This window comes from Coloeus monedula (assembly GCF_965178545.1).
Source record: "Coloeus monedula genome assembly, chromosome: 19".
NCBI lineage: Eukaryota > Metazoa > Chordata > Aves > Passeriformes > Corvidae > Coloeus > Coloeus monedula.
In genome coordinates this window covers 10,273,150-10,285,396 of record NC_138799.1, presented here as the reverse complement: position 1 = coordinate 10,285,396, position 12,247 = coordinate 10,273,150, and the positions used below count along the sequence as shown (strand labels likewise).

Genomic DNA, 12,247 nt, shown 5'->3' with positions numbered 1-12,247 from the left:
TGGCATTAGAGGCTGATAAAAAGGTTGGGAAATCAGCAGAGGGGTCAAACCTGCACTGAAATGTTCCCTCAGCCGGGGCAGCAGCGTTTGATTCCCGTTGGATCAGCGCTTTGGAGCTGAGTCACGCTTGGGCAGCCTCAATATCTGCCCTGGGGAAGGAGCTTTCCAGCCCAGACAAATGAGGATTTCACGGCCCTTTGTGGCTCCTTAAGGCTGCACCTCCCCGTGCCGTCCCACAAAGGCCGTGCTGGTGCCACCGGCTCGGGGAAAGGAGGCAGGGATGGAGGTGCCAGCCAGCCCGCTTGGACCCGAGCTGAGCCCAGGGACAGCGCAGCGAGGAGATGCTCCAGGCAGACACGACACACGGGGATTGCAAGATGACTTTCCTGCTTGATTTTTTAACCCCTTCCCGACTCTCCCAACGCGCTTGCTGATGCTCTGGGTGCTCTCATCCCCCCTTCCCTGATTTGGGGTTTATGCGGACTTGGAGCTTTTCTTCCATTTCAGCTCAGAGGCGATGAATGACCTGGGCCTGTGCAGGCCCAGGTGTGACCTTAAGAAAGGTCCTGAATTTGCTTGGGGCAGATTTTCCTCCGTTACAAGTCGCGTTTGTGTTCTCCCCTGGGACATAAGGATGGGATCACCTTTCCTGCCGCCTTTTGTCGAGGCAGTGAACGAGCTGTCTGTTCCTCAAGTGCTTCAGACAATGCCTGTGCTCAGACAACCACAAACACAGCTCAATATCCCCCTCCAGACCCATCTCCCCCCTCATTCACACACGGGCTGCACACACCGAACTCATCCTCAAATCTTTCTTTTCTTTTTTTTTTTTTTTCATTATTTATTTAGAAATAATAAAATAAGACATAATATATAAAAATCTGTACAATCCACAATTTGTGCAGTACATTAGGAAGACTTCGATACAAAAAGGCTGCAAACAGGAAAATAGTCATGGACAACTGTCAGATGCCGAGATTGTTCGTCTCACAAGAGCTGCAGGCCAAAAAGTCCTTACAAAAATCAGCTTCTGGTGGGCTGTGGGGTGGCAGCTATGCAGCACCTTCTACTTCACAATGGTGGTGAGCAGCCGGGATTAAAGACATTACAGTACTTCTCAGTTTTACCTTGTAATCCATCATGAGAAAGAAGACCGAAGAGTACAAATTAAATATCTGAACCCTTTGTCTTTTCCGAGGGCTTCAGCTAACGAAGAAGTATTTCACGGCTGGGAGAGGGTAATTAACCCCAGCTAATGAGTCAGGATTCCTGCCCTGGCCACTTAACCCAGGACAACTCGCACAGAAGAGGCGGAGGGAGGGAACCATCCCCACCTGCCTCTGCTCCTGTCACTGTACACAGAATTATGGGTCAGACAATGTGTCTCATTCAAGTATTTTCAGGGAAGGGCAGAAATAACATATTCCCCCCCAGCCCCTAAGCAAAAGACAGGATCAAAGCTTCTGTGCGAGTCGGGCGAGCCAATTTATCTTGGATAAAGAGGCTGAACCAAGGCCTGGGGGAGGCTGTGGGTAGAGCTCTGTCAGTTTAAAGTTTAAAGTTTAAAGTTTAAAGTTTAAAGTTTAAAGTTTAAAGTTTAAAGTTTAAAGTTTAAAGTTTAAAGTTTAAAGTTTAAAGTTTAAAGTTTAAAGTTTAAAGTCAGCATCAGCTTGGCCCAGGATCAACGGGAACCGGAGGAAAGCTGTCAGTCACTGTCTAGTCCTTAAAAATAACATTTTTTAAATGATTCCTCCAATTTGCGGCTGACAAACCCAGAACTGATGGCGAAAAGGGGAAGGGAACCACGGGCTCTACATTGCAGGGCTCTTCCCAGCAGTTTCCCAGAGCCAGGGCTGAAATGCGGGATTCCCTCGGCAAAGACAAAGGGTTGTGAGAGAAAGAACAAGCAGAGATTAGCAATGGATTACACCTCGACCCACCCCCCTCCACACCACTCTGGGAGCTCTTCGAAAACGCCAGTAACTAGAACGTGTTCTCAAATGAAAAGTCCATGCTTAAAAAATAAATAAAGAGAAATTCAGAGCATTAGGAATCCTATAAGGCTTGCAAATAATTTGCTAAAAATCATGCTAACCTGTAGCACCTAGTCCTAGCGAGCCGAGACTGCCGAGCTGAACTGATACATTTTTTTGTGGCCTTTTCGTTGTCTTCTCCTTGTCCTCCTTTACAGACTTCTATTTACATTTGGCTTTAAATATGAAAATACTTGATAAACTTTATAAAATGTACACTTTTAAAAATATTTCTGAAAAACTGACTTGAAAAACAAAACAAACAAACAAGAAGAAAAACAAACAAACAAAAAAAAACAACAACAAAAAAACCAAACCCAAAACCTCTGCACCAGAAATGTTAAAGGGGAGGGGATTTTTTTTTTTTCCTCTCTGGATTTCTTGTGTGTTGAAGAAATGAGACAAATCCTGCATTTTCCATCCCCCCCATCTCTCATCTCTCCCTCCAATACCTCAAGTATCATTTAATGGGAGCACTGTGCACCAGGGGGATGCTGATCTGAGATCAGGTCCCCTCTCTCCTGCTCAGCCTCCCTTCCCCGTTGCGTTTTCGTGCCCCCTCTGTGTCACTGAATACTCTTTGGTTTCGTTTTTCTCCTTTTTGCAAGAACATCACCATTAGCAGCACTAGCAGCACTCCGTTGTCTCCACCACTGTTGACCCAGAAACTGCGACCAAACCACCTTTAAATGTCCACCCTTCCCTTCCTTTTCCATGCTCCCACCCCAGAAACAGCCTCAGCACTTGTGCTCCATCATCTGCCCTCTCCAGGAGCCAAATCTGTGTTTACAACACGGAATTTCCACAGTTTCCAACCCACCCACTGTAGACAGCATCTTATCAGAAACAGTTCATTGCAGGCATTTCTTTCAGGCAGGGCTGGCAGGGGCCAGAGGCCTTCACAGATATCCATTTGCAGAAGACATCAGACCTAGAACAAGCTGTTTTTTAATGGCATACAGTGATCCAATACTGCAAGAGTCATCCGGGATTGCCATCCCCACCGCCCCCCAGGAGCAGGGGCCAAGCACAGCTTTGCTGTCTCCTTGAGCTTAGAGGCACAGAGAATTTAAAGCCTTTTGGGTGAAGGAGCCAAAACACCACCAGAGCTTCGCTGAAGGTGGCAAAATCTGCTTGGTGATGAGTGACGAGTGAGTGTCACCTGCTGACCACCCAGCTGGGGTTTGCCAGGGAGAGGAGGCAGGAGATGAACCTGAACCTCCCTTTGCAGCCTCATCCTCCCCAAAGAATCCCTCTCTCCACGAGATGCAAATCCACCTTCCTGACACCCCTGCCCTGCTGAAGAGAAGTATTTTGCACAAAATGCTGCCGGCCCTCCGCCACTCCCAAGTGCTGTGCTGCCAAGGCCCTTTCCTCCTCTTCCTTCCTCCTCAAAAACCTCTTCCCGGGGATCTCTCCATTGCCTGGCTCACCCACGGCCAAACCCCAGCAGCCTCTGGCATCAGCCAGCAGCTCCACAGCGTGTCCATGGCGCAGCTTCAGGGAAAGCCCCCAGCAGCCGAGGACCGGGATCCGATGCCGGCGGCACCGGGAGCTGAGGAGCTGGGGCAGGCCAGGGAGGACACACAGATGATGCTGGTTTGCTTCCCCCAACCAAGCTTTTTCCCTACAAGAAAACAGGGGTTTTATTTCCCCATGGAAGCAGAGGGGGAAAGAGGAGGAGGCCCAGCTCACTTTAGATCTGAGCTTTAAGCCTTTCGAATAAGGTGCAAAATAAAGGTCTTAAAAAGAAAAGAAAAAAAAAAAAAAGAAAGAAAGAAAAAGTCAAAACCAAAAAAGTGTCTGAGGTTTGATTTCTTTTTTGTTTAAAGCAGCCTGTTCCTTTTTTTTTTTTCCTTTTTTTTTTTTTTTAAATAAACTCCACTGTGCAAAACTGTGCATTTTCTTTGGTATCCACTTAGGTAGTTTGAACTTAGTACTTGTTCCTATGTGTACACATCTTTTTGTCTTGTTTTTCCTTTAGACAGAGAATTAAATTCTCCCCCAAAAAAATCATAATTTTGCTGGAGGCTACTGATTGGCCTGATATTACATAATGCCCCTTATGTAATTGGAAAGAGAGAAATTGATTCTAGCTATCAACTACTGGCCTCAAAAGGAGTTTAAACTTTCTGGCAACATTGGCCTCTCTGAACTGATCACGAGCCTTTCAACCCAAAAAGTTCAACACTGACTTTTTTTTTTTTCCTTTTTAAATTACACAAGAGAAAATAAAAACTACACTGCAACAAAAATAACCATTTGTGTTCATGTAGTTAGCAGCAGCTTTTTAAAAAATAATTATAATAATATTAATAAGGCAGATTCTTGCCTTTGTTATGCCATTAAAAACATTCTTGTTCCCTAGATAGAAGCATTCTGGAAAAAAGTTGAAAAAAAAAATAATAATAACCCAACCAAAGCTTGCCTGCAAGTTCAAGTTTTGTAAAAAAATATATACATAATTTATTCTACAACATATGTGCCTTCTGTTCATACTTAGACATGTTTAGTGCTTTGTGTTTAGAGTTCATTTCCTGTCGTCCCTCCTCTGCGGACAGCCCTAAAACCAGCCTGGGTTCCTCGGGTCTGCTGCCTTCACACCACTCTTCCACAGTACCGTTGTCTGCAAACTGTTCTGGGCCAGCATCTCAGGTCAACGAGCCTTTGCCCGATGGACACGGTGGGGTTTTTGCCTTCCAACCACGCGGGAGAGGCAGAGCCTGCCAGTCATATCTCCGACTCCCGCCGCAGCGGCCGCGGCTCCAGGGGCACCCCCGCCTGGTTGTGGTGCTCCATGTCCGGGTGGGTGTCTGTGCTCATGCTCTCAGGCACCCCCGTGTCGATCTCGTCCTCCTCTTTGCTGCTGAGGGCCACCTCGTTCTCGTAGCAAAAGGAGTTGGCGTTGGAGAGGATGTATTTCTTCTCCGCTAAGTCCCTGGCACTGCAGATGGGTGTGTTGGGCACTTCGTACGTTTTGTGGAACCTCGAGTAGTCCACCTTGTAGTAGTTTTTCTCTTCGAAGAGCACGGGCTCGTAGCGGTGGCCCCAGAGGATCTCATTTGCCAGATATGAGCTGCGGCACTGGGTGGTCATGGCGGTGGCCTCCACCATGCCCTCCAAGATGACCACAATCTCAAAGTCAGCATTGTCCATGTCCTGTTTGCTCAGGTCATACAAAGGACTGTCCTCGTCTATCTCATGCACTATTGTAATGGGGGAGACCAGGAAGATGCGGTCGATGCCGCTGTCAAACCCCACGTTGATGTCTATTTGATCCAGGGGGATGTACTCCCCTTCCGACGTGATCCTGGATTTCAGGAGCTGCGCCCGCACGTGCGCCTCCACCAAGTGGCTTTTCCTCAGGTTGCCCACGCGCCACATCAGGCACAGCTTCCCGTCCCTCATGGCCACCACGGCATTGTGGCTGAAGACCAGAGTTTCGTTCCTCTTTTTTGGCTTAGCCATCTTTGCCATGACGGCACCAATGATGAAGGCATCAATGATGCAGCCCACGATGGACTGGAAAACCACCATGAACACGGCGATGGGACACTCGTCGGTGACACACCTGAAGCCGTAGCCGATCGTGGTCTGGGTCTCAATGGAGAACAGGAAGGCTGCGGTGAAGCTGCTCACCTGAGACACGCAAGGTTTGCTGTTCTCTTGGTTCTCCAGATCCCCGTGCAACAGCGCAATCAACCAAAACACACAGCCAAAAAAAAGCCAGGAGAGGATGAAAGTCAGGCAGAAGATCACGAGCATCCACCTCCAGCGGATGTCCACGCACGTGGTGAAGATGTCGGCCAGGTAGCGCTGTCCCTTCTCGCCCACGTTGATGAACTGGACGTTGCAGTGTCCATCCTTCTTGACAAAGCGGCTCCGGCACTGCTGCCGGGTGTGGACCTTGCCCTTGCCGTTGCCGAAGCCGTTGGCCACGGCCATGGTGGACAGCTTCATGCCGTCCTCCTCCGAGGACACGATGCTGTAGCGGTTGGTTCGCACGCTGCCCATCACTACTGCCGGGGACTGAGGTGCTTCTGCTTTAGAAAACAGTCTGAGTTTCTGCAAAACCCTTTGGAGAAACAGTTTTGAAAGTTCTACAGGAACACACACACGCGGAAAAACCGGGCAGAGGCCGGAGTCCCCAGAAGCCCTCGGACCAACCAAGGACAGTCTTCTGGCATGCAGGGTGAGCTCAGCCAGCCACCGTCATAGAGAGGGCATGGTCTGCAAGAGAAAGAGAAATGGCACTTTAGATCCTGGAGGAAAAGGATAAGGAACCAAGGAAAATGACACCTGTGGACCTGCAGGAAGTTTCCTCTCTCTTAATGAGATTTTCAGCAATGCTCCATGTCCACAGTTGTGCATGGACAGGGGTCCCACGGTTACTGCAAGGAGGGAATCGCTCTTCCCAAGGGAAAGCGCCAGCGGGATCACGTCACAGCAGTCTGAGCAATATTCACTTGAAAGCTGAACACGCAAAGGATCTCTCTGCTATTTACAACTGTCATTTCTGCTTCTTTTGAAACAAACAGTTCCCTTTAACATCCTTCTGTTCAAACATAAACATCAAAGTGCTCTGCAGTGACTTATGATGTGTCTCGTGGACTGTTTGACCCACGGCAAAGCAGGGAGTGTGCAAAAGGGAAGGTGGAGAAAGGGAATAAACTTGGGAAGTGCAAATAGCGGTGATTCCATGAAATTAAAGCACATACAATTGTTTGAATTAAGCTAAAAGAAGGAGTTATGTATTCTCAGCAAATTTCAGGAATAAAGGCTGCAGCAGCTCCTCTCTAACTCCAGATCACCAGGATCTTTGTGGTTTTCACACTTGCATGGGCTGAAAGTAGCACAAAAAATTAGACATTGTAAAGCCCTTCATCTGCTTCTGCTAAAGCCACCAGGAAAACACAGCAGAACCAGCTGAGCACCTTCCTAACACCTAGAGGAGCGAGTCCCAGCACCTTTCCCTCGGGAGCCCGGGGCAGCCGCTTCCATCTCCAGCGGGTAACGGTCCCCAGGGTCTGAAATGTCACCAATCAAGACTCAGCAGAAAGGCTACAAAAGCTCCTTCCTGAGGGGAGAAGCCACCAAAAACTTGTTTCAGGGAGGTCTGGCTTAGACCCAGGTCTAGCTTTTAACAAGTGCGTCATCCATTAAGTCATGTACTGCCTATCAGGAAATGGAATTGAAATACTGCAGAGGAGAAAGGATGCATTAAAGCAACTGCTCCATGCACACACGGCCCACAGAGGGACTAAAGCTAAACCCAGCTGGAGAGGAATGTCTGCTGTCCCTTTGGCTCAGCATGGGAGGCTCCAGAACCATTCACAGTAGCAGGGGATTAAATCACGGTGCTCTTCCTAAATTCATGTTATCAAAACTCATCTGAGTTTGTCCAAAAGCCCACAAAACTGCAGCCACCGTGGAGCACAACTCCTGCCCAGCAGGACCTCTGCTCTCCCTCTGACTGGAATCTGACAACAGCTGTAGATAAGATGTTCTCTCCTTTCCCAACAACCCAGCCCCTAAAGCCCTGCTGAGGTGCTCCAAAAACTTGATCGATTTCAAACAACTCCTCAGCCCTCCCACATCCTTCTAGCACATTACAAAGGCTTGAGCTCAGCAAACACTTGCTAGGAAAAGAGCAGGCGACAAACGGCAACATCATCAGCTGCCTGCAGGCTGCTTTTCCCTCCAGGATCTCCTCAGGGTTTACTTTCACCTCCTCTTTTCCCCTCGCTCCTGCTTGTTGTGCAAGAATGTGTCCCAATGCCTCCTTGCCAAGATTAGTCATCTGTGACTTCAGCTCAGACAAGACAGCTTGGCAGCTTTTGGCGGGTTCTGCAATGCCCGTTCGAGTGCAGCTCTCAGCACTGAACACTTCTGCTGGAGCTGCCCTCTTACTTCTTCTGGGCACTTATTCTTACTTTTACAACTGCCTTGCCTAATCTGTGTAAAGATCCAACTTTCCCCCCTTACACCTTTTTGTTCCCAGGGTTTCTCATTCCTGTCAGGATATCGTGCTCAAAAATACAAAAGAACTCTCTTAACGCTCACTTAAATGATTTGCTTTGGCCAAAACCCCACTTTTATTAGAAACCTGAACACAGCGGGGAAGCAAAATTACTGTTAATACATCCCACATAAAAAAACTTCTTGAAAAGCCATTGCACTGGTCTGCATATCGATCACTTTCATAAACCACATCCTATAATCACAGTCATGTTCGACTTCCACAGTCAAAGCCTGTTTTGTTCCAAGCTGATGGAAACACACAGCCCACAAAACAGTTTATTCTGGAGTTTGGATTTTTTTTTTTCCCTCCTGGATTTTTAGAGGAAAACTTGCAGTGGAGAGAAAAGATAAGCTGCAAAGTTTTAAATGTCTGAATATGCAGCTTCTCCCACAAAAGTCTCGACCTGAGGACACTTGTTTGAATTCCACAAACCCCTAAAATCCTAACGCCAGCTTCCTGTGGCTGCATTTAGAAGTTTGGGACCAGAATTTTCATATTCCTCCCCTGGAGGACCCAGCACCTCTCATCTCCTGTCCCTTGCCCAGCTTCCTCCTCGCTGGCTGTGCTGTGGGGATGAAGCTGCACCCCTTTGGTTCTAAGCATCCCCAAAGCTGGGGGTGAGCCTGGGGGCACCTTTGCAGCCTGCTGGAAGTTTACAGCACAGAGCTCTGGCACACTCCAGGGCTGCAGAGCCCTGTGCCTGCTTTTCCAGCACAAACTGCCTCTCTTCCTACGAGGGCTCAGAGTGGGGAGGAGGATGGGATGGGTGGGATGGGAGCAGGAGCAACACCATGCACAGGGACCAGCCAGAGGGGCTGATCTCGCTCCTGCTCATGGAAATGCAGGTCCTGGGAAATGCCAGTGGATCCACTGGCTGCCCCAGCACCTGCTCTGTGCTCACCCTGACCTTCACAACCACTTCCACCAGAAGTTCCCCAAAAAACCCAGGAACAAACCAGCAGGACAACCTAATGCTACTTCTTATTGTGCCGATCCACCTGCTGCTCGAAGGCAGAACAAGGCTGCTGCCCCTCACTCCACCCCAGCACCAGGTGCTGGTGGCACCAAAAATTCCAGGCTGGTGTGGGAGCAGCCCTGCAATCCTCACTGGGCAAAAGGAGCCAACCCAGTACCACCAGCCCACCCCAGTTTTGTGTAACTGGGCCTAGTGCAGTGCAGCCAGACACACACAGAGCTGTAAATTATTCATCACCAGGTGTGTTGTTATGATTATTGCTATTATTATTAATCCAGGTGACCTTTCCTCCTGGAAGGGAATACAAGCAACACAGTTTGGAATTACCAGCACTGGCACAGACACGGGATGACTGGGAAGGGATGGGATGGGAGAGCCTGGCTTGCTCTGCTGCGAGGGGATGCTTGGAGGAGCGGAGATAAACGGGGCTGTGCTGCATCTGCAGCATTTCTGAGCCAGCATTTGGGGAGATGCCACAACGAGGAGCCCAAACCTTCACTTTCCCCTGAGCATCCCCCTCCAGACCTTCCCTGCGGAAAGGTGCTCACATTGCAAGGCACAGCAGGAGGAGAATTTGTGCAGAAGGCTAAAGACTGAGGGATATCTCTGGAGTGCGAGAGGAGCAGGGGAGGGGTGGAGAGGAGCAGCACGGAGCGCTTGGAGCGGTTATTCCCCGGCTGACGCCACCGAGCCCTGCGCAGCGAGCCGGGCACATGTTGCCAAGAGAGCACCAGCACCTCCTCAGCCCAGCGCCCTCCCTGCTGCCCTCGGAAAGCAGAACAAAGCCGCTTCTCGCCCCAGCCAAGCCTGTTCCCACATTCCTGCTCCTCGCTGCCGGGCACGGCCGCCCCTGTAACCTTTCTCCTTAAAAGTCATTCCCCAGGGCTCCTCCGCTGCTCCGGGCAGGACTCAAGTTACACGGAGTGGCGAACTCCGGGAGAAGGAGCTGACCTTCATGGACAGGCAGCGGGGCGGCGGGGGGGGAGAAAAAATTAAAAAAGAGCACATGATGCAGAGAAATGGGTGCGAAGAAATAGGAGAAAGGGAAGGACAAGTGGCGCTCGCATCTGCTGTCCTGCCAAGGAGACGGGCTCGGGGTATTTGTGGCTGATGACAAAATAACTACGAGTGGAACAGCCATCAGCAGGGGGTGTACGCGGCGCACCGGCTGCGAGGATGGAACAGCAAACAAGTGTAAAGGTGAGGCCGAGACACGGAGACAAGTGCGGGCAGCCTGCGGGGTGGGGACAGAGCTGCGGGTCCGGCTCAAGCCGGCCCAGAGGCACCTGCGGGTCCCCAGCAGCACCTGCGGGTCCCCAGCGGCCCCCGCCCGGTCACTGACCCCCCAAATCCATCTGCCTTTGCTTATCAGTATTTTTTCCTCTCACTGTCATGAGCTAAGCTGAAACAATACAGCTCTCCACTGCCGACCCAGATGCCTTTTTTCCTGCTTCCCATTTTTTTGGCAGGATGGTCAAAATAAAGAAACCCTCCCGTTTGCAGCATGCCGATGAATGAAGCTACAGGTTCATTTCACACCCCTCTAAACCATCCCGGACGCTCAAACCCACGCATCCGAGTGCCGAGACTCGCTGCTTCTGCCCTCTCTCCGTGCAGGAAACAACAGGCAAGAAGAAGGCAAAGGGATGGAGCGGTGCGCTTTGTGCGACACGGAGCTTGTCATGCGAACTTCCAACCCTTCCCCAGGATAAAATATCCCGGGGGGAGCAGCTGGTGCATGGAAAGTTATGAGCACAAACAGATGCTGGAAGCAGATGCTCGGGCGCTCCAGCCATACCTATCGAATTATTGTAGGCGCTGAGAATAGCTCCGTGAGAAACGCAGAAGTTCCCCTCTTCTCCAAGCCGGAGGCAGCGACATAAAGCGGAGCTTTTACCGCGGGGGTGTCGCGACAGCGCGCGTGCGGCGCATCGCCTCCCCTCCTCAGGGAGAGGGGAAGAGACGGAGCAAGAAGGCGATTCTTACCTGCGGCGGCCGCGAGGGAGGTGCCGGCGCGGAGCAGGGGGTAGATCCGTGCCGAGGCCGTGCCCGGTGCCCGCTCCGCTCGCACTGCGCTCCCGCCCGCCCGCGGCCCCTTTTTGCGGGCGGCCATGGCACGTTTAATACGGCCCCGCCGGGCCCGCCCCCCGCGCGCCCGCAGCCAATCACAGCGCGGGGCGGGCCGGGGGGCGGGGCCGCGGCGAGCACGGGCAGCGGGGCCGGGAGCGGCGGGGCCGGAGCGGAGCGCGGATGCTCCGGAGGGGCCGGGAAAGGAGCCGGGATAGGAGCCGGGATGCTCCGGAGCGGCGCACGGAACCGGGGTTCCCGCTGCCAGGAGGGTCGCGGGAGAAGGCGTTGGGTCCCCCGGTCCGCGCTGCAGCGGCTCGCCGGGTACCCCCTGCGGAAGCTCCCGCGGGCAGAGGGTGCCAAGAGAAGGCGCCGGCTCCCCGGTGCACGGGGTCCCGGGAGAAGGCAGCGGGTCCCTGGATCCTCGGATCCCCGGTGCGGAGGATCCCCGGGTCCCCTGTGCAAAGGCTGCCCGGAGAAGGCACCGGATCCCCGGGTCCCCTCTGCGGAGGGTCCGGGAGAAGGCGCTAGGTCCCCGGATCCCCGGTGCAGAGGATCCCCGGGTTCCCGGTGCAGAGCGTGCCAGGAGAAGGCACCGGGTCCCCTCTACGCAGGGTCCCCGGGTCCTCGGGTACTCGGTGCAGACGGTCCCGGGAGAAGGCGCCGCGTCCCTGGATCCCCAGTGCAGAGGGTCTCCAGGAGAAGACGCCGCGTTCCCCGGTCCCCGGTGCAGAGGGGGCCAGGAGAAGGCGCCAGGTTCCCCGTGCGGAGACTCCCGGGAGAAGCCGCGGTGGAGAACGGGGACGGCCGCGCTCCATCGGCTCTGCGGGGAGGCAGCGCCGGTGCGGTTTCGTTCCCCGGCCCCGGGACCCTCCGGTTGCTCCCGCGGGCACCCGGCACCTGCCGCGGGCATCCCCTCAGCCTCCCTCGGCAGCGATAAAGGCTTTTGCGGGACTTCACAGGGAGTTTGGGATGGTCCCGTGTGGGAGCTGGGTGCCCGCTCGCTCCTGTTCCCATGTTTTGGGCTGATGTCCGAGGCCCCGGGCAGTGAGAAGAAATACCGGAGACAGAACAGTTTCGTTCCTTTTGTCCCTTTCTTTATTTTAGTGAAGGGAAATGCCAGGATGCAGGGTGTCCCATCCCAAACTC

At 52.3% G+C, this 12,247-nt stretch overlaps 1 protein-coding gene across 1 annotated transcript; it reads right to left on the bottom strand.

Moving 5' to 3' along the window:
• Positions 1-836: 836 nt before the first annotated feature.
• On the bottom strand, positions 837-11,124 carry KCNJ2 (potassium inwardly rectifying channel subfamily J member 2). The gene is made up of 2 exons (XM_082294103.1): positions 11,018-11,124; positions 837-6,263 (listed from the first exon to the last, which is right to left on the bottom strand). Exon 2 carries the CDS (start codon positions 6,045-6,047, stop codon positions 4,764-4,766), a length of 1,284 nt encoding a protein of 427 aa, XP_082150229.1. The 5' UTR covers positions 6,048-6,263; positions 11,018-11,124; the 3' UTR covers positions 837-4,763.
• Between the last annotated feature and the right edge of the window lie 1,123 nt (positions 11,125-12,247).

Excerpts from the sequence above, each read along its gene's own strand:
- KCNJ2 (XM_082294103.1), bottom strand. The coding sequence starts at position 6,047 with ATGGGCAGCGTGCGAACCAACCGCTACAGCATCGTGTCCTCGGAGGAG.